At 40.6% G+C, this 22,363-nt stretch overlaps 1 protein-coding gene across 1 annotated transcript; it reads right to left on the reverse strand.

Moving 5' to 3' along the window:
- Nucleotides 1-896: 896 nt before the first annotated feature.
- On the reverse strand, nt 897-21,067 carry calm3a (calmodulin 3a (phosphorylase kinase, delta)). Its single transcript, XM_030066656.1, has 6 exons — nt 20,946-21,067; nt 11,442-11,472; nt 9,733-9,876; nt 7,748-7,854; nt 3,283-3,418; nt 897-2,743 (listed from the first exon to the last, which is right to left on the reverse strand). The coding sequence occupies exons 1-6, from the start codon at nt 20,946-20,948 to the stop codon at nt 2,715-2,717; spliced, it is 450 nt and encodes a 149-aa protein (XP_029922516.1). The 5' UTR covers nt 20,949-21,067; the 3' UTR covers nt 897-2,714.
- Between the last annotated feature and the right edge of the window lie 1,296 nt (nt 21,068-22,363).

The following is a 22,363-nucleotide window of genomic DNA, read 5'->3' on the forward strand; positions in this document are numbered from 1 at the left end:
ATAAACAATGTCTGGGTATTTGAATATGTTCCTCTCATGTGGATGGGAGACTCTCCCTACAACCAATCTTCAGATTCATCATTTTTAACAGACACATAATCTAACAATTAGCTAATCTTTCTGTGTGACTGTTTCACTCTCCATGTACAGAATGTCACATGCATTGGCTATATCTATCTATCTATCTATTAAAAATTCATAATCCAGCAATGAAGGCCAGAATGCCACTTCTAAAAATTATTCTCCAAGGCGTTGCTGTGCAGATTGTTGTACCCTGTTGTGAGGCCTGTGTTAGTTTGCCCACCCAGCATGTCATTACATAATCAGGGAGGGATAATCATACCTGCATATGATGGTACAGTTCTTGCTGTCCTGCTGAGTGAGCTCCTGTTTCCTCATTTACCTTATCTACTTACCACAACACAGGCGATTAACACACCGGCACACATCCAATTACATGTGCATGCCCCAGATAAAGCTTCATCCCATTGGCTGTTGATCTTGCCTGTCAACGGCAAGGAAGAGCGATTCTTGTTTGCACTCGGTGTACGGGTGAGAGGTCGCAACCCATGCTGACCTGGATTACCACAGGCTCCTCTAGCAATCCCATGAGCCACCAAATATAGCCCCTGCCAGGGATAGCTACTCTTGAAAGGGCTAGAGTGACCTGCCCTGACCCCATCTGAGTGTGTATGCCTCTGGGTGGGATTACATCTCCCCTGCAGCACCGGGACACTGGCAGGCAACGCACACAGACACAGTGCAGCACTCAGAGCGGCATGTGAGGAACATGGCTAAGGTCAGGAATATAGTGAAGATGAATACAGTGATATTAAACCGCAAGAGCCCATTGTACAGATGCTTGTTAGACGACATAAATGACAACGAGGTGCAAATGAAGTGAAGCTCATTCAATTTATTGATTCATGGAAAATAATATATCACATCTTTACATTTTAAGATAACTTTCAGAAGTTAACAGTCCATGACCATTTCTTTCTCCACATTTGAATCAAGAGTAACCAATTTAAATGACTCAAAAAACAAACCAGTTGCTAGGTTTATAGCTTTGAGGAACTACTAGGCACCTCAGCTAACTCGCCTATTAAAGTCAGTCAACGGTTCAAAAACCCAATACTCAAACCAGCGCCCTCTCTAAAGCATAACCCCTTGCTACACCTCAAATTCATTCCCATCTGAAATTCCAATTCTAGTGACCCATTTGAAATATAATCACCCCCACCAAAAGAACGATTTGTGAATATATATATATATTTATATATTTATGTATTCTGTCCTGTAGAACAGCAAGCAGATTGAAGTTGGAATCACTGGACTACGGAGTGAGGATCAGACACCAACAAGGACAAAAAATGAGTGACACATTTGAGTGGTTCTAGCAGCAGCAACAACAGCGAAATTTGGTTTCTTTTTTCTTTTAGAACAAAACCTTTTTAAATATCAATATGGTTTACACCAAAGTGCAAATATATGTTTACTGTATATTATATATATATATTTATATATGTATGAAGTATATTTATAATATTCTAATTAACTACAAGTTGTCTTGCAAGAAGGTTGAGGTGTTAAAGAGTATTATGGCACATTTCAAAACCAAGGAAAAAAACATGTCACAGGTCATATACTACAACAATAGGCAATGCAAACTTTACGATACACTAATATATATAGATATATTTTGTGACCAAAGTTTGTAATTAATACATTAATATTTGATAACACATTTAAAAAGCATTACATTGATATTGTAACATCAGGATATCTGTTTGCAGATTAAATGTTTTAACCGCAATCCTCTCAAAGTGTGTTTTCACAATCCATCATCCTGAAGATATACATTACTACTCCGCCTCCAATCAGTGCTGCAGGGAAAGTAAAGCCCACAGTTCAAAAGAAAAAACATCCCGTCCCAAAAGGAAAATGACAAGATAGAAAAAATAATAACAAAAAATAAAACATTCAGCATTTTTCTATCGCCTGTTCCTGTCCAACCTGTTTGAGGTTGGAGGAAAACTCATCTTCAACCTAGCACCAGTGCAACATCCTACACATAAATGTTTTCTCTTGCAATAACCAATAGTGACACAAATTTTACAGATATATAGCTATATATTAATGTATATACCTCCAGTGTGTACACAATCTGACCACTACCTCTGATGGGATCAGAACCACCTCGTCGTGACAAGAGACCGCCACAGAAAAGGTGCATGCAAGAAGAGTACTAGAACCCAATTCAGTACTGAGAGAGTCTCAACTGCCATTGGTGCTAGAGGCAATGTCAATTTTCTTTTGTGGGGGATATTCGAAAGACTGTAATAGTCGGCTTCTCTGAACAATCTGTGGCATGGGTTCCTATTCCTTTGCCTCTTCAGTGTTGCTCTTTCCTCTAATTTAGTCAGGAGCTGGGTGACTCAGCAGGATCTTGGTCTGGAGTATGGGGCTTCATCCCTCTTAAAGCTTGGTCCATTAACTTCTCTAGGGATTATTCTGTTGGTGTGTTCTAAACAGATACCTTAGAAGTAGCTGGATGTATCGATGCACACATTGCAAAATTCAATAGATAGTGAATTTTGGGGCTATGTTTTGTCTTTTTAGCTTGATAACTGTTTGGGTTTATTTTGTAGTACTTAAAGACAGTGATCTTAGAAGGACAAGCAACGTTACGGAGGGAAATGTGAGAGCGCTCCTCACTTGGCGGTCATCATTTGGACAAACTCTGTAAGAAAAAACATCAACAAAAAAAGGACAGAAAAAGAACTTAGAAAGACAAGGCAGGTGTAACAATGTTGAAGAATTCTGAAGCTGTCAAAGCTTTTGGTACAAGAGATCTGTATTTGATGTGAAAGGCTACTGTAAAAGCGGCATCGCATATGACCCAATTCCCTGCTCTTTTGAAAGCAAAACTAAGCAGGGAGCAATACACAATGGGTTTCTTGTTCTCCAAGGATTACGATAAAAACAGAGGTCAGGTTGCAGTGACTGCTCCTCTGTCAGTGCATGTATGGGCTGAGCACGACTGACAGGGTACAAAGTGAAAGAAACCAAATACACATAGAGTTTGGGGATTAGGTTAGTTTGCATCTGCCATTTTTTGCATTTAGGCACACTAAAAGAATGACAATGGGGCTCTCCTATATCAGGTAATGTATTCAGTTATTTGGTAACGGACAGGGAGGCTAAAGGACAAAGGAGACAGCGTGAGAAATGTCTTCAGCAAAATGGATGAAAACAGGTAAGAAAAAACAAACGTCTCACCCTCATAGTTGACCTGCCCATCTCCATCAATGTCAGCCTCACGGATCATTTCGTCCACCTCCTCGTCTGTGAGCTTCTCCCCAAGGTTGGTCATGACGTGCCGTAGCTCAGCGGCACTGATGTAGCCATTACCGTCCTGCAGGGGGCACCAGAAGAAACGTTCGGCATCAAGCTCAATAGAACTTTTACTGGTAGCCTAATACAAACTACAATACCACTGAAATCAATACCCATGGCTCTATTCCTGCATCCTAGGACAGCTTGGTCAGGATCACTTCACATTCGCGAGTTTCCACAGCGTTCATACGAGAGGTGTCTACTCTGCCCCCTAACAGTGAGGTGAAGTAGGACTAACACTTTGTGGAGAATATTTTGCCAGTAGCAAGATGCCAACACTGCTAATGGGCCATTTAAAATGATCAGAGTCAGTGGCAGCTACCAGCATGATCTGGAAATGCAATACGTGGGTCCAGCAGTCATGAATATTCCCTTAAAACATTTTATTCCCCTTTTAATAGACCCCCTCTCATGAAACATTAACATTTTTTGCAAGTACTGAGACATATTGCAACTATTTTAATCAAAATTCAAAATGTTGTGTTTAACCTATGTTTAACCTTAATACTGTGGATTGTTTGGTTCTGTTCTAGCCATTAACTTCTATAAGGAGATATTATTTTTCAGTCTTTTCGATCTGTCTTGACTGCCTCCATACAGGTCGGAGACAAGCCTGGTTAGTAGCCGTCTTTATCTCGAAAACTTTGACTACTAACATTTTTCTATACAACTGCTTGGCATCATGTCTGCATTCTGTCCCTCAAGCACCTGAAATGATTTTCACTTCACAGGTGTGCCTTGTCAGGGTTCATTTGGGGAATTTCTTGCCTTCTTAATGGGGTTGGGACCATCAGTTGTGTTGTGCAGAAGTCAGGTTGGTACACAGCTGACAGCCCTATTTGACAACTGTTAGAATTCATATTATGGCAAGAACCAATCAGCTAAGTAAAGAGAAACGACAGTCCATCATTATTTTAAGAACTGAAGGTCAGTCAGTCCTGAAAATTGCAAAAACTTTGAATGTGTCCCCAAGTGGAGTCGCAAAAACCATCAAGCGCTACAATGAAACTGGCTCACATGAGGACCGCCCCAGGAAAGGAAGACCAAGAGTCACCTCTGCTGCTGAGGATAAGTTCATCTGAGTCACCAGCCTCAGAAATCGCAAGTTAACAGCACCTCAGATTAGAGCCCAGATAAATGCCACACAGAGTTCTAGTGGCAGACACATCTCTACATCAACTGTGCAGAGGAGACTGTGCGAATCAGGCCTTTATGGTCAAACAGCTGCTAAGAAACCACTGCTAAGGAGAGGCAACAAGCGAAAGAGATTTGTTTGGGCCAAGAAACACAAGGAATGGACATTAGACCAGTGGAAATCTGTGCTTTGGTCTGATGAGTCCAAATTTGACATCTTTGGTTCCACCCGTTGTGTCTTTGTGTGACACAGAAAAGGTGAATGGATGGTTTCTACATGCCTGGTTCCCACCGTGAAGCATGGAGGAGAAGGTGTGATGGTGTGGGGGGTGCTGTGCTGGTGACACTGTTGGGGATTTATTTAAAATTGAAGGCAGTTAGTTAGTTGGACCATCATTTATTTTTTGACAGGACAATGACCCCAAACACACCTCCAGGCTGTGTAAGGGCTATTTGACCAAGAAGGAGAGTGATGGAGTGCTGCGCCAGATGACCTGGCCTCCACAGTCACCTGACCTAAACCCAATCAAGATGGTTTGGGATGAGATGGGCTGCAGAGTAAAGGTAAAAGGGCAAACAAGTGCTAAGCATCTCTGGGAACTCCTTCAAGACTGTTGGAAAACCATTTCAGGTGATTACCTGAAAAAGACCCCTCAACCACAAAGAAAACTTGACACATCAAGTACCATCTTGAATGCACACTTTGTTTTCAGTTCATCAATAAATGTAGCAAAACTACCTAAGGCATACAGAAGGGCCATTCATTTTGGACAGATGACCGTTGACTGATTGCTGACACCAAAATTCTGATAGTGTGCATGTACTCTACATGTAGTTACGAAATGAATGAGTTAATGGGTCAAAACACTTGCTGTTGAACAAAAAAACAGACTTTCAGCTGTTAAAGACTTGTAAATCATCTATATCATTTCTGTAAATCAGAAACAACAGCAGTCCAAGGAGAGATACCTATGGGACCCCATGTCTTGTGACCATACGTTGTGCGGAGTTATTATATTCTCTAACATACTGTCTCATGTTCTTTAAGTAACCGCTGAACCATGAGAAAGATCTGCACCAGTGGATCACAGTTTACCAAGAAGTATGTGACGATCCACCATGTCAAAGAATATTCCAAATGTAATTTTTTTTCCTATTCATGAGATTTGTAATGTAATTTGTAATGCATGCAGGTTGAATGAGGTTTCCTAAAGCAATATTGATGTTCAAATAATATGTTCTCATTTTCAAGACTGGTCAATCTATAATGAAGTCTCAAGGATTTTAGACATGGCCAGCAATGCAGAAATTGGATGATAGTAAAGATCAGAGGATCAGCTTATATATGTGCATTATGGTTTGACAATAAAATCAACAACTTCCTTTGCCAGTCTTGCATTAACATTTTTATGGGATATATGACAAACTTTTTTGTTACTAAATTAAATTTAAAGGAGCTAGCAACTTATGAGTTCATATATTGAAGAGGAGCCCCATCAATTTGGGGAATTTGTCTTTTGAGAATTGGTCCCATTTCTATGAAAACCTCATTAAACTTTTGTGCAATTAAGTGGTGATCAGATATAATTATGCTGTCTATTTTAAATTCAGATGGTAATAATGTTACATAGGTTCTTTGTTCAAAATTTCTTTGTTGCCCATCAACCTTTTACATTATTACTGTATTTTGTCAGTTCATTGTGGCAGTTCTGCTTCTTAGCATGTGTATGATATGTATTGCTTGTACAATTATTTTTTAAATTTGACTGGAAATGTATTTTCACATTTTTTCTCCTTTTCAGGAAAAGCTAACTAATAGCTTTTTATTAATTCACTCATTAATTCATGGATAAAGGATATGCATATTGTGAATACATTACAGAATCCCAAGATGTGTTTGTGTTCGAACAGACTGAATTTTGCTATTTTTTGTTAATTTGTCTGGAAGTCTTTTTGGTGTTAAATAGGTTTCTCTCTGAAGCACACATCAATAGAGGGAAGGGGAAATGGTCAGATGCATCAGTACTAAGAATCCCACAAAAAAAAGTTTATTTTCAAATACACTGGAAAAGATGTTATCTATTAGAGAAGCAGATCTCTAGGGTTAGAAATCACAGGTTTGACGCAGTATGAGAAAATGGTATCTAAGAATCACTGTGCATGGTCAGCACGAGCAACATTCATTAGAATTATATTTAAACCACCTATTAAATAATGGTGTTTACCCTCCTTCGATATCAAAGAAAGAGCATCTGCTAAACACATTGAACTCATGCATCATGGAGGTGGGAGGCCTATAAATACACCCTATGATTATCTCATTTGCTATTTCAATAAATGCAACTTCCCCGAGCCACGTTTCCAAGATGCCAGTTAAACAAAATGTGTGGCTAAGAACAGAGAGAAAAATTGCAAATTGTTCTACATTTGTAGGGAACCTTCTTGCATTAATGTGCACAGTGTCATGTGAAGTGGATTAGGACAGGATCAGGAGCACATTCAAAAAGCTTATAAGAACAAGAGTCAAAACTGACTGAACCAACTTCCTGTGGTTTAAAATGTGTACCATATGTACTGCAGAAATATCCGAGGATGCCATGATTATAGAAAATACAAAAAAGAAAAAAGGAAGAAAAGAAGCAGAATGGAGCATGTTTAAATATATCACTCATTAGTCACTGATAGAGATTACTTGTTCCTCCTTGGCTTTTGAGATGGGCCATACTATGCAATTGCCAAACATCCCATCTCCATGCCACAGCTGTGATAACAATTATGACAGAAACGAGCCACTTTTGGTGTATTTCAGATAAAAACTGCTTAGATAGATCTCAAAGTGTGGTGGTTCCACGTCAAATTCACGCAAGTATGCAGGTAAACATGTATGCTGATACATGTTTATGTAACACAAGCAAGCATGAACTTTTGTGATACTCCCCGGGCAGCGCAGATCCTTTAAAAATTGATTGCTCAGCTGGGGTTGCAGGTTGTAGGCAGGAAGCAATTTAGATCCAATCAAGACTGTAGTAAGACTAAAGCTATTCCACAGGGTCCATAATTTCTGAGAGTGGTTTGAAAATGTTTTGAGTTTTCAAACTTAAGAGCAGTGTGTTGTTCCCTGGACGGTGTGGATACATTGTGTTTTGATCTGTTACAAAAACAGAGCTGCTCATTCAGCTGATTACTGTTTTCAGTCGCTGCATTCATACTGTACCTTGTCAAAGACTCTGAATGCTTCTCTGATCTCCTCCTCGCTGTCGGTGTCTTTCATCTTTCTGGCCATCATGGTCAAGAACTCAGGAAAGTCAATTGTGCCATTACCTAAACAAAAACACACAGACAAGAAGAAGTGGAGTGTCCCTGTTAGGTATTTTTACTGATTTATTATAACTATATTTGTTTGAGCGGTTTAATTGTAGAGTAAGTAATACTGTAATGCCAATATGTGTAAAAGCACAACAAAAGCCAAGAAAGAGTATGTTAAAAACTTAAGTATAGTTACATAAATAAATTAACTCCTGCTTGGCTTGCTAGTCATCTCTTCTTGTCTTGTGCCAAATCGTATCTTTTAATTATATGTAAGTACACTGGATAATATATGGACTTTATGCATACACCGCTTATATAATAGCTTGCTTTATTATAAAATACCACACTCTATGTTCTCTTATGATCATAATTACTATAAAGCACTCTATCACAGTCCATGCAAACGGCACAGAAGTTCACTGTCATTTCATTCAAATGCAAGAAAAGGATTGTGGGTGTTGTGTGAAAATTCACAAATAAGGGGTGAAAACTCACAGTTAAAGTTATGTTTTTGCCAAAAAATATCTACTTCATTTTATTAAGCAGATACTGCTGGATAAAGAGCGGATGATGTGAAGTAAATTAAATGTAATTCAAGGCTGTCTGATGGCATGTCAGCACAGTGTGGAGTCAAGTGTCTCATGCCTGACTGACTGACCTAAATTTGCCCCTTGATGACCATGACAACTGGACCACAGTCAAAATTACATTCTTTCAATCTCTGAGCAGCCATATTCACATACAGGCATGTGTTTACCAAGACAAGGTGTCTGAGAAGGCTGAGAAGAGAAGAGAGGAAAAAGCAGCTCCTTCGAGCCACCAAAAGGGTAATAAAGTGGTATTGCCATGAATCCATGCTGTGAGCAGGACTTCTTGGAAAAAAAAAATGTATTTTAATTTTCTATATGTTCCCCCCTTAAATATTATCTTTGTATTTGTGCATTGTATTGTGTATTTTTAATGTTCACCAGGGTTTTCATTCTCAAGCCAGTAAGAGGGAGAAACCAAAATTTTACTAAAATTTAACTAAAAACATAATTAGAAAAAACAACTATGTAACAGGAAACTTTGATGGCACTGTTTGCATATTTTGTTTTGCGAATTTACTATCTTCCCCTGAGCACCCGCCTCGAATGCAAAATCCTTCCACACACGGCTCTTACTGTGTTCGTTTTGGACAGCCCGAGGCAGAGCTGCTGCTTCATCTTTCACGTGTGTTTGTCTCTTTTCCGGCGCACACTTGAACAAGTGTAAATTGTATTTATGCTGCCATTGTATTGTAATACCATTGTATTTTTGGACTATTGCCATTAACTTGGTAATAAAGTATTGGTTCTTGTTGACATCCCTATTGATCAGTACATCATCACTACAGTCCTGCTTGAAATAATTAATTATAATTACACTGGGCTATAAAAGAAAATGCCTGAGAAGTAAATGAATAAATTAGACAGTTAAAAAACAGCAGCAGTGCCATTTGTCCAGGAGACTATTGATATTTCAGTACCATCCAATCAGGAATTGCTACCTAATTAGCTCCTCTTCTTGATACCCAACCCTAACTATTGCCTTCGAGTAGATGAGATACACTTTATTGGTCCCTGAAGGAAAATTTGCCTTGGGCTTCACGTGCAGTCCACTTTCAAGACACACCGCAATTCTCAACAATTCAAAGGTACACATACATTTACAAAACTGTACACACATCTAAAAACACAATACAATAGAACTTCCCATATAAGAAATGGGCCTCACAACAAACTGGACCTCAGCTGCACTTGGCACTAGCTAACGGTCATGTAGCCCATGCAAGTGTCACAGAAACCATTTCTGTTTTGTTTTTTAAGGGTGTAATTCTCTTGTGACTGTGTGTAGGGCGTCCCCCCTCACCATCAGCATCCACCTCATTGATCATGTCCTGCAGCTCGGCCTCAGTGGGGTTCTGTCCCAGAGAGCGCATCACGGTCCCCAGCTCCTTGGTGGTGATGGTGCCGTCACCATCCTTGTCAAACAGCGAGAACGCCTCTTTGAACTCTGTTGGGGTACATTTAGAGAGATGGCACAGGTGGTGTGGTGTGAGTAATCACATGGATTCTACTTTGTCCTGCATGTAAGCTAATAACAAATCAATACACACACACACACACAGCTAAGCTTGAAAAGTACTGCATGACTACAGTGTAGATCTGTGTTTTTTTCAGACGTTTACAGGTGACGCACCCCCTCTCGCCTGATGTCCTGAATGCCTTACGTAACATCAGCCAATATCAGAAAGAAATGGTTAACATGCTTCTGGCTATTGATTAGGCCTCACTGATAGATCTGAACAGACAGATGTGACTGCGGTCTTTCAGGCTCAGCTCAAGCTGAAATTGATTTGCTTGGTGATTTGTGCCAATTTTTACCAAAAAGTTGCAAAGTTGCAGAGATAGAACAGGAAACTATATAACTTTTTCTTTTTCTTTTTCTTTTTTTTTAACTAAGGAAACTATTAACTATTGATGTGAGTGATGAACAAGCTCCTCCCGCTGCTGTGAGTGTCGATGGAGGGGCCGTTAGCTGTTAGCGTAGCTGAGACAGGGACACTGGCATGGCATCACACCATCATGTCTCTGGTTTAGCCACTGAAGCCACTTTATGAAGTGTAACATGGTGAATAATTGTACAAGAAACTAATCCCCAAAAAATGTTGAGCTGTATCATCATAATCTATGACAATATATTGTCTATATTATATAAAATAAAATATTTCCATGTGCATTTTTTGCAATAAGACATTTTCAAATATATGCATAGTGTAAGCATGTGATAAATGCATATGATATTTTTTAATATTTAATATTTTTCAGTGTATAAAATGTAAAATATTGGGCTAATCTAGTATTCAAAGAGAGCCTGTCAATTCAGAAATGCCATATCAATTGTAAAACAATTTGTAGAACTTATTTTACAATCTCAAAAGTTGCTTTCCTTCTTGTCTTTCCACACACATTTCCCATTGTTTACTGAAGAAAAAACCTCTCCAATTATGACTGCACTATACGGAGAAAATGCGGATCATGCAAGCAACTGATTAGATATTGTGATAGCAATATGAAATATGATATCAGAAATATTTAAGTGAACCTCCGGGGTGTGCCTCTGATTAGACGCAGACCCTACAAATGAGTGGCCTGTGCCTGCTGGGTATAACATGAAATCGATTGAGATTCTTTTGAATGTATTAGGCTTTAATTGACCGTGTTTCTCCTCTACAACATAAAAAATGCAGTCACTGAAAATCTGCTAAAGAACGGTGATAAGTAGCCCAGCTGAGATATTCCTTAGATATAGATATAACCAAGATGCAGCTTTTTCATACTTTTCTGGATGGAAACTGCATGTCCCATCTTGTACCAGTATGTTTGGTGTGACTAAACATACTGGTGCAAGATCTCTATGCACATGCTGATTGCTTCAGTGGAACTGTAAATGCTCACAACTATCGATTTCAATGACCCCTCCATCACCTCTACCATCAGGGTTTGGTAGACAGTTGAGTTGATGTGGCTGAGGCCTAAAACCTGACTGTATTATCCACGCTTAAAATGACTACTCACCAGCAATTTGCTCTTCAGTGAGTTGGTCAGCCTGAAAAAAAGAATAAATTGTCAGCGGCAGTGTTGAGCCAAGATGACGTTTGAGGCACATCAACAGGAAACAATACTGACTGCTTTGCATATAGCACTAGCATAAGATTATAAGTGAAACACATTCTCAATTAAAATAATCTTGTTGAGCTTCTAAATGCTGTACTGTTTGACAAAGCAAAAAATTGTCTATGCTACTTATGTAACAGAGTAGGCTATATTAGGTAACACAGTTCAAATCCTCCTTGCATACAAGATTCTGGCTTCTGAAACTACTGATTTCTGAAAGAAGGCTCATACTAGATGGTATTTTATAGATGAACACTGAATGTGCTTTTACACAGATGATTCAGTCATACTTCAAAGCAAAAAAGAAACGACAGACTATTCCAAAAAGACACAGTCCTCACTTGCCACACTTGAATTTCTAACAAAACTGATGAACTGAATCACATCTGCCCCATTATGGTGCTTGAGTCACTGAAGACAATGATTATTTACCCATTCTTATTTCCAACTAAAAATTTCTTACAATCAAGCCGACAAGTAAAAAGCAAAAGCAAAAATCAATGCATTTTATTCTGGCACTTTCCACTGCAGTGGAAGGATCCATATTCAACCCCCCTGTGGCAGGAAGCATCCACCTTCCAGGGTCCTGCTCTGTGGCTGAACATGTGCTTGGGTGGAGGTGAGTGAAAGGAAATTTTCACACTGGGAATCAACAGAACATGACACAAAAACCTCCTCACTTGAAAACATGATCTTTTCCAAAGGTTTTCGTCTAACAGTTTAGGACAAAGTATGTTGAAAGACTGTGGGTTTCAACTAGGATGTCAGCAACAAACAAAATAATTCAGCCTTTTCTAAACAATACTGCCTGTACCATAAGGGAATTCGTTCATGGCCTTAGTAAAGACATGTTGAAAGACTGTGGGTTTCAACTAGGATGTCAGGAACAAACAAAATAATTCAGCCTTTTCTAAACAATACTGCCTGTACCATAAGGGAATTCGCTCATGGCCTTAGTAAAGATATGGAATTACTCTGCTATTGTTTCTTAGGGAAAGGATAAATCAAATTTTCAAAGACTGCAATATGAAACTGATTCAAGCTGACTCGATCAGAGAATAAAATAGCACTAATAGAAGAGGTGTTATGGCGACTGAATCACTGTCGAACACGCTGACTTGAGTGATGCCCGATGTACCGCTTAGTGCAAACTCTTGTAGGGCCTTCCAGCTATCTGGATTCAACTGGCATAATAATAATGGGGTAGCCTAGCTCTTGATCAAACTTTACAGCTATATGCAATATAAGAGATGGGGAAGGTGACTGACCTCTGATCATATGAATAGTAAGAATACGGTACATGGGCTCATGGACATCAGTGTTTCCCTTAGCAGGTGAAGAGATGGTGAGGAGAAACAGAGCACAAACTGTGCAAATGTGGAACAGAACAGCAGACCCACACTGCATTATGTATATCTACCACGTATCTTGGGTCGGTAGGTGCTAAAATAGAGGACAGTGTCCCAGCCCCAATTAAAATGACATTTAAGTTTAATAACACATTTGCCCGTATGTGTTTAAACTGTGAGCTCTGCTTTAGCACACAGATCTTGCCCACTGAATTCTCAATAACTGTTTGAATGAGAAAGTGAAAAAGAGTGAGACCACCATTTCTTTATGTGATCCTCTTTGAGTTCTATTTGTAAGTCTGGTTCATATTTTAGTTATAACTGTGTTTTTGAAAGCCGTTTTGTGAACGTAGCACAAATGAAAAAACTGAAGACCTGTGTTCTACAGTGGAGCTCCTGTGTGTCCGAAATTCAGAGTGTTGACTTTTATTAAGATCAAGAACATAGACAGGCAAATGTGTTACTAGATTTCCATCTCGCTTTAGGTCTTCCACCATCAGACAGCGCATGTACAAGAATAAAGGGTGAACTTACGGTAGTCTGCATTTATATTAGCAATGCAACAATCTGCTTTTTTTCCAATTACAATCTGATTCCAATACCTGCATTTGGATATCCGCCGATAGCAGAGTTCTTTTTTCTTGAATCTTAATATAACAAGTTATTATCATTATTATTATTGTTGTTGTTGTTATTATTATTACTGGTATTAACATTATTATTATCGGGCTGACGTGTGTCACCTTAGCACAAAAGCAAGTGTAACCCGGGTAACTATGGTTACCGATGTCCATGCTGCGTTCCAGGCCACCCGTAACTGGTAATTTACCGGTTAAAAGTGGGCGGGGCTCGATTGTGCTCAACGTACTCCAACTTCCTCGTTCGACGTCACGCAGTTTATGTTTTGTACACAAACAGGAGACGGTTGTTCTTCAAGTAGCCAACAGTGAGAAATATTGTATTGGGTAGAGATAAAAAGTACTTTTTTACGTTTACGTTGTAAATACTACATATATCATTACCTGTTAAGTGTATGAATAAATAACATAAGCACGCCCACAGCACGTTCCGCCATTGCCGGTTGTAACAAGAATGTTTGTCGGTTCTGCCTGGAACGGTTTGAAGTCGTGACTCGTGACTTTGAAGTCGTGATTCACAGGTACAATTACCTGCTGGAACGCAACAGCTCCGGGTTGCGAGGTCACTTCCTCTTCCGCTCATACCTGTCAAGTATCCCGTTTTGGCCGGGATTTTCCCGTATTTTACCCTCCTTTCCCGGCCCCCTCTCGTATTAGTATTTTCCCGTAAATTTCCCGTATTTAACCTGCATTTATTAAAAATAATAATAATACCCCGGGGCGAGCCGCCCATTCCCGGTCTGCGTCTGCCACCCGCTACAGTAACCTACTGCATGTACTGTAGGTGGCAGTTGTCGCGAGGTTAGTGTGACATTGTCAGAGAAGAGTGACAATTGACCTCCGAAATAAATAAATAAACATCCCATGTCTGATTAAAAGGACCAAAAACGTTTTTAGTTAAATGGAAGACATTATGACTGTATTTGAACTATTGATTTATAATGATGTCGGGCCATGCCTGTGTATTTCCGCACATGTATGCGACTGTTTGTTTGTTTGTTTGTTTGTTTGTTTGTTTGTTTGTTTGTTTGCTGCTACCGATTTATGCTCCCGCTGTAAAGTTGCGTATTCTACACTCAACGGTGAGTAGAGATTTTCAAACATGGTTAGGTGTCACAAGCTGTCATTTCGTTGCCAAAAATGTGTTTAAAAAATGTTTGATATCAAGACCGAGTTATACGGTCGGCATTTTCATTGCTAATGCTAATTACATGTAAATTTCCATTGGGTTAGCTGGTTAGCTTAACCTTCTGAATGTATTTTGAGATTTGCATGCCGGCAATGTGTGTATTTTTGTAAGATTTATATGCCGGCTATAATTTATGTTGAATCGATGATAAGTGATAAACGTACAACTAAGGAGAAAAAAATCAAGTTGAATGCTGATTTGTTTGTAAGGTTTTGTGTGTGTGTGTGTGTGTGTGTGTGTGTGTGTGTGTGTGTGTGTGTGTGTGTGTGTGTGTGTGTGTGTGTGTGTGTGTGCGCGCGCGCGCGCGCCTCTAGCCTACATGCTGAACCAGCGATCTCCACTCTGGATGGCGAGCTACCCCAAGCCTGTGAAATCTTCGTCTTTTCCCCCCACAACTTGTGGTAGGAAAAGGAAAAAAATGAACTTTACCTCCATTTCAAACATTGGAATTGGACTTTGAGTGGACATTAACAAATTAAAAAGGGCCCATATTTTTGTTGTTTTTTTTCTATATTGTGATATTTGCCATATTGTTTACTAAATGCCTTGATAAATCTGTATTTTGCCTGACGTGTTGTTCCTTGGCACTTACACACACTTTAAGGCTCCATGTGATCCTGGTTTCTGATTCGCAGTCAATTACTTAGAAAATAATCATCATGCAAATTTAATTCATCCTTGTTGCACTAGTTACACAACACAAACAGTGTGTGCCTAAAAAACATCTAAAATGTGTTATAAACGTACAACTTTGCCTACTAGCAAAGTAAACACTAGCTGGTTGTGGGATGTGGGCAGAGGACCTGTGACACAGGAGTGGGAGGTCATCAGTTTAGTTTTGTTCTGGGAGCAGGAGCAGCAGGAGGCAGGGGTACATCCTGTGCTGCCTCCCAGATCTGACTTTTTGTGAATTCCATCAATTGAAAGTAGGTCTAGCCAGAACTTAATGCACCAAGTGTCTGGTGTCTGCTGACTGGTCAACTGGGCGAGTGATTTACACATCACATCGTCAAAAGTTCAGCTCCGCTCTGAATTGCTTGCCTGGTGCTGTTCCTCTGCTCGCCTCTCACTGAAAATGAATTAAGGCCAGGAAATTTTCATTGCCCATGTAAAAATCCCTATAGTCAAAGCGCACAAAAAATATAAGGACAACTGGATATGTTTATAGAACTGTTTAATTACTAATTGTATATTAAAAATGGTCTTAAAATTGCATTATTAAATATTGATAATTCATAAAAACATCAGACTATTTAATCTGAATCAGTACATAGATCAGTAACGTTAGTCCGAAAACCAGTGAGTGAATTACGTCAGTTTCGGCACCTAATACTAATACTGGACTGGATCAGTCCCAACTCTAATTTGCATAGCATTTCTCTACTCAAAGTGCTTTACCATGTGTACCTCACATTCACCTAAGATGACACATTCAGACACTGTTGGCAAAGGCTGTCATGCAGCCTGCTAATCAGGGGTGGTCAGGATTCAGTGTTTTGCTCAAAAACACTTGGACATGTCCTGTGGAGAAGCAGTGACTGGATGAAGCTAGATGGAGCAACAGCTGACAGATGGACTGAGTCAAAGTGAAGTGGAGAGTTTCAACCAAACTGAGCATTAACAACCCCAATATGTGCAAGACAGCATGGAGAAAGCTGCGAAACAAATTTGTGGTTTGCCAAAACTAAACTATTTATTTCTGGTTTCCTCATCTCCTCCTATCTCAAGTTAACCCCGCAATTTGCTGGCATCATTGAACAAGCAAACAACCTAAAAAATCGCAGCACATACGCACATTTTCTCAAAGTGTTGACAGTAGTTCAAGTGCAATGTCCTTTTCTACTAAACTCCCCCCTTCAGAGACCCCTGCAGGAACTAATAACACGCTGCAACATGTATGTCATCACAATGAAAAACTGCTTGTTGATTTATTGGTTTAACGCTGCATTTGAGGGTTAGGCCCTCCTACTACTATTACTAAAGGAGGTCTGGCAATCTGATTTCTACGTAAACGATTCAAAGATTTAAATTTCATGTCTGTCAGCGTTTGTTGAACATGCATCCCTGCAGGAGTAACCTCATAGTTACCAGAAAAAATATCCTTCTTGTTACATCAATATTTAAGACCGTTTCGATGTTACTTTTATTCTCAAGGTATGCGCTTCCTCTTATTGTAACACTAGACAATAATACTCAATTAAAAAATGCTCTGGCCAGTAAAGTGTTTGAAAACATGCTACAGAGAGTGACAGTCACACCTGGCTACCAACATACTCTGCAGCCCGTGGCACTTTGTGTAGGAATATAGCAAAAACTGTCTATTTACTTTCCAACTTGATTCTTTGGGGTTAAAAAGGAAAGCCTTTAGCATGATTATTTCTGAAAAACACTGGAAGGATGACACCACTGCATTAACAGTGTTGGAGAAATTTCAGTTTAATCCTGTAACAAACAGTGGCATCAGCCTGTAGCTCTTCCTGTTAGATTTTGAATAGGATGATGAAACAGATGGAAAATCTTGTCAGCCTAATGAGGGAAAACAACTGCAACAGGCCTCACTGTGGAAACTACTTATACAGGTCTGTGTGCAAAGTAGCTCTAGGTCTACGCAACGGCACTGTGCAAACTAATCCAAAACACAGACTCGGACATCATTCGACAACTGGACTCGCATTATCAGTGCCTATGACCTATTCAAAGAGACCATATCTGTAGATTCATAATAAGAAGGCAACTAGCTTTTTTTCAGGAACAGTTTTCTATCTAAAATGCCTTAGGCCAGTCGTATTACCAGAATTAAAACTCTTCAAAATATGATTTTATTTTAGCCTATTGGGTTGACCCCACCATGCTAAGGCTACTTCCACACCAATATGTATTCTTTTTAAAACGGCATTTGAGACTAAAAAACGATCCTTGCTTAAATGAGTATTTTAGCAACGTATCAGAAATATTCTCCTTCCATACTAACACACCTGAAAACGCATATCACATGACCATTTATGTACACTGGGCACACGCGTGCTGGTGTAAATGGGATGCAGTTTGTATATTCCGCAGGCTGGTCGGGAGCATTACACACCCCATTTGAGGTCTGTCTACACTGTCTCATGGAAACGTGGCTAACTAGAAATGCTAAACCACGCTAAACTATGCAGCAAAAGCAAAGGAGGGGGACTTGGACTGCTTCTAAACATCAGATGGTGTAGCCAAGGGCATTTGACAGGTAAGGAGACTACAGCATTATCCATGACTGGAGGACATGGCAATAAGACAGCAGTAACCACACAAGGAGGATGAAATTACAGCAAGTATACAGGTCTCACTATAATGTTTTGGCTTGCCATGCTTTGTCTGCGTCATCATATTTAAATGTCTCCGTATCTGCCTGTCCACACTACTATGCAACCCCAGAGTGTTATACGGGGTCAGCAGCATCTCCAAAAGTCTCTGTTTTTGGGGTTCAAACACGCCAGAGAAGTGGAACCCGGGGTACAAATGTAGAAAAAGTTTGGTGCTTTGAAACACAAACATATTAGCGTGTGTGTAGCCTAAGCCTAAGTGGCAAGGTTATTTCAACCTGCTGCTCCAAGATCAGTTTTACCTGTTGTAACAAGTAATAAAGCCAGAGTAACCAAATTTATTTCGATCATGCACCACATAACCTTTATACTTCATCTAAGACTTCTCTCTGACATGTGAATATTAGGCCTTATCAGGTCTGTCTGAGTCAGTCAATATGCCTTCTTCAGGCTGAGGAAGTGTGATGAGGGACGGGTATAAATACTCTGCTGCCCGAAATACACACGCCTGCTATAATTAGTGAGACACGAACAGGGTCGCCAATGTAGCACACTGAATATCACCACCACTTTGTATCTTTTTATTGAACAGATGTGGGAACTTGGTTCATCATCACAGCCTTAGCCTCTGCGCCAACTGTTGCTTTCGAGTTTGTGTTTCTCTGCCTCTGTGTCCTATTCTCCCCCCCCACACACACAATCAAAACAAAAACCACAGATGATAAGAGAACACCTGACCACAAAAACATAACATTTTGCTGCAAAGCCAACTCCACAGGCCTGCAGTCTTTGGGTGTTAGCTGCATAATGAGTTTAACACTATGTTACAGTACAGCCTGGGGACATATTTAAACAAAGAGGAACAAAAGCAACAGTAAAACTCATGTGGCTCCCTAGCTAACTGCATCAAACAAATATGTCCACTTGCACTGTAAGGAAGCCAACACCCATTGACGTGACACTCAACAGTGCCTGGCTCTCAAAAATGGGGGATGTGAGAATACTGACTAAACACAAACAAAACAGGCAGCACACACTATTGCACCGCACATAAAATATCCATGTTTTTATAACTAAGTCTTTGTCAGTGCAAACCAAGCAGATTGAATCCAACATTTCTCTAGCCCAGGGTGGTTACGCCATGTGCTCCTCTGGTCCATTTCAATGAGTCACCATGGGAAGAGGAGAGGGGGGAAAGTAAGGAGGAGGGAGAGAGACAGACTGCAGAGTATCCACTCTGTCCACTGCCAACCAATTCAACGATGCTGAAGTAAGCAGTGCCTGGATCAGAGCATGGCACAGTTCAGGGTTACAGGATTTCCAAAGGTTGTGGTGTAAAGCACTGCATGGCCAAGTGAAACACTATTAGTGGCTTTTAACTATCACAAAACAGGAGAATCTTTCACATCATCGCATGTACAGAAGAGACAACCACATGGACGTGCTGGAGATGAAATCCTCTTCATCTCCTACTGTGCGGATACACAAACATCATTTGGGCATTGTGTAGCTGAGAAGGATGTTGCAGCCTCCTCCAAGTTTCCCTGCTTGGCAGATGGCAGCATCTATTACTGATAATGTGTCTGATCTATTGGCAGAAAACCAATGATACAGCCTCACAGCAAAGACCCACTTCTCTCCACAAAAACAACAGTTATGAGACATAAAGATGAGGCACTGGGAGACAATGGTTTATTTGTCCCGCAACAATAAAGTCTTTGGAAATCGCATTCCTTTTATCAGAGCGTGCACTGCGGGTCCTGACAGCCTACTGCACCAAGCATGGTTTGTTTCAATGCGGGGGGAAGGGAGGCGTGTGGTACAGAGAGGGGCGAGGAAGGAGGGGTGGCAAGGAAAATCATTCAGGAGGAGCAGAATGCGGCTCCACGTCGTGGTGCAATATGCAACACAGGCAGAGATGCTGACATATTGGACTGCAAGAACACGTCGGTACCGACATCAAAAACAGCATCCACTTCAAAAACTGCTGACCAATTGTTACTACCACCAAGCTGCATGCAACTTACAACACAACTAAGCTGTAATTCTTATGTAATCGCAATCATGGCAACAGCCCTTCTCGCTTGTTGCGCATGCCACCCTGCTGCTGTGCCTGCCACATGCGGCTTGCCTTCCAGCCCGGGCTGCACCAACATGTCATGGGGGATGTGGGGGAGAAAAAAGACAGTTAGAGACAAGCTAGCTGGCGAGAGCCGTGATGTCAATCTTGCAACGATGCGGGCTTCAAGCTAACGCCGGGGGATCTATTTTTGCACAGCAATCCCTTCCCCAGCGCTACCACGCCCACTTTCGATTCAAAAGCTAAACGCTGCAAAACCCTCAAACGGGCATTGACACTGAAGCTAAAACCTCCAGGTATTTCTGAGCAGCTACACATAATATATCTAATTAATTGACACCTCGTTGCAACAGGGCGACAACATGTGCCCTCTTTCATGCGACGACCCCTTGCTGCGCAATTTCTGAATAAAGAAAAAGGGGCTTTCTGCCACCAGCTGTGGACTACATGGAAAATCCGCTAACCAGCACAGTGACAGTCTACCAGACACAGAAACGACTGCAAAAAAATGTTTGCCCTTCCTGCTGTTGTGGAGATTTATAGTTAACGACGGGCGATGAACACCGTTAGATGGCAGACTCCAGTTTGCAGCTAAAGTGTGCGGCTAGTAAACTACCGAGGGCATTTAACTCTGTCGTCAAGTTTGGAGTTGGGTAATTAGCTGTCTTGGGAAGATTAGGCGTCGATGCAGGCACTAACAAACAAATGGCTCAGTTTGGAGATTATTTAGTGCTGGTTATTCCGAGGAGGACAGGTCGGAAACGCGGTGTCGTCGATGTTAGTAACATTAACTATCTGGCTAGAAGGCTAAGGGCGCTGCTGGCGTCACCGCGGCCCCGGTACTCACCATTGTCCCGTCGAGTCTTCAGGCAACTGCGGTCAAGTGAGCTGCCGAGTGCGGAGCCGTGCTCAAGCCAGCCGCCGTCTGAACCCCGCTGCGCCACAAGCAGGGTAATTACGGTAAGGACGGGCACTGCGCGAGGCGAAGGTCCTGGACGATACACGTTTTCTTTCATGCTCCTTAGAGGCAGAAACAGAAATATTTTATTGGTACCCGAGGGGAAACTGGGTCAGCTGCAGTTGTTCTGCTTCTCAAGAGAAGAATTTAATCATAACTTATGATTAAATTTAATCATAAGAATTTAATCATAACTTATGATTAAATTCTTCTCTTGAGAAGCAGAACAACTGCAGCTGACCCAGCTGCAATTGGGTGCATTATGCATGTTTAGACATAATGCACATTTATTTACAAATGTATACATAATGCACATATTCCCCCCAACCATTACGTCTGTAAATGCTAAAAATGTTGAATTAATGTGACATGACCAAGTATGGTCAACAAAGTACACTTCTTCTTCTGTAAACTAAATTTCAAGTGTGACATTTTTTTTAGTAGCTTGGTTGTTGTGGTTGCTAAATCCTAATCTCCTCATTTATAATCTCATGAAATTTTGAAATATTTTAATTAAAATCTTTGAGGAATCTCAGTTTAAATTAACCTGCAAGACCAAAAGCACAGATGCATTTATCTGAACTTTGACCCTGCACCAAGCACCAGTAGGTTAATTCATTCTTCCATGCTACTGTCTTCTATCCCTAGTAAAAACTTTGTGACATTTTACTGCATCAACATGGAGAAATCTTACTTTAAAACAAGACTAAAGACTAAACACAGAGAGGAGGTTATTTTATTTTTCAATTCCCACAGGTAATAAAGAGCGAGAGAGTTCATAAAGAGCCCAAACACAACATGAGAGAAATTCATGTATGTATCTTCCAGGACCTTCGCGTCGCCTAGCGGCTGTTCTTACCATAATTACGCTACTGTAGGCGCAAGAGAGAGAGAGCCTGAATTGACATACTGGACCTGCATACCCAGCATGCCGGCTGGGAAGACCCGCCCCTACGCTGCCTCTGATTGGCTAACCCCAAACCTAGGTCAGTCTAATGAGCGCAGGCAACAATTTCTAGCACGTAGCACTGCATGTAGCATATATCCTGATGCAGTTAATGTGATATAATACTCGTCACTGTCCTTTAAACAGCCTGGCTCCAGACCCGTGAGTCACAAGAAGGTCCAGTGACTCATGTGGGTCTGGTGTTGCCCAATTCAAGTGCGATTTCTGACTGAAAAGGAGGCCAATTAGAATGAGAAACAAGCTATTTTATTGAATCCCAAGGGAAAATTGGGTCAGCTGCAGTTGCTGAAATTCTCAAGAGTAGAATATATTGCAAATGATAAGGAACAGAATAAGAAAT

This window comes from Myripristis murdjan, chromosome 13 (genome assembly GCF_902150065.1).
Source record: "Myripristis murdjan chromosome 13, fMyrMur1.1, whole genome shotgun sequence".
In the NCBI taxonomy this organism is placed as follows: Eukaryota; Metazoa; Chordata; class Actinopteri; order Holocentriformes; family Holocentridae; genus Myripristis; species Myripristis murdjan.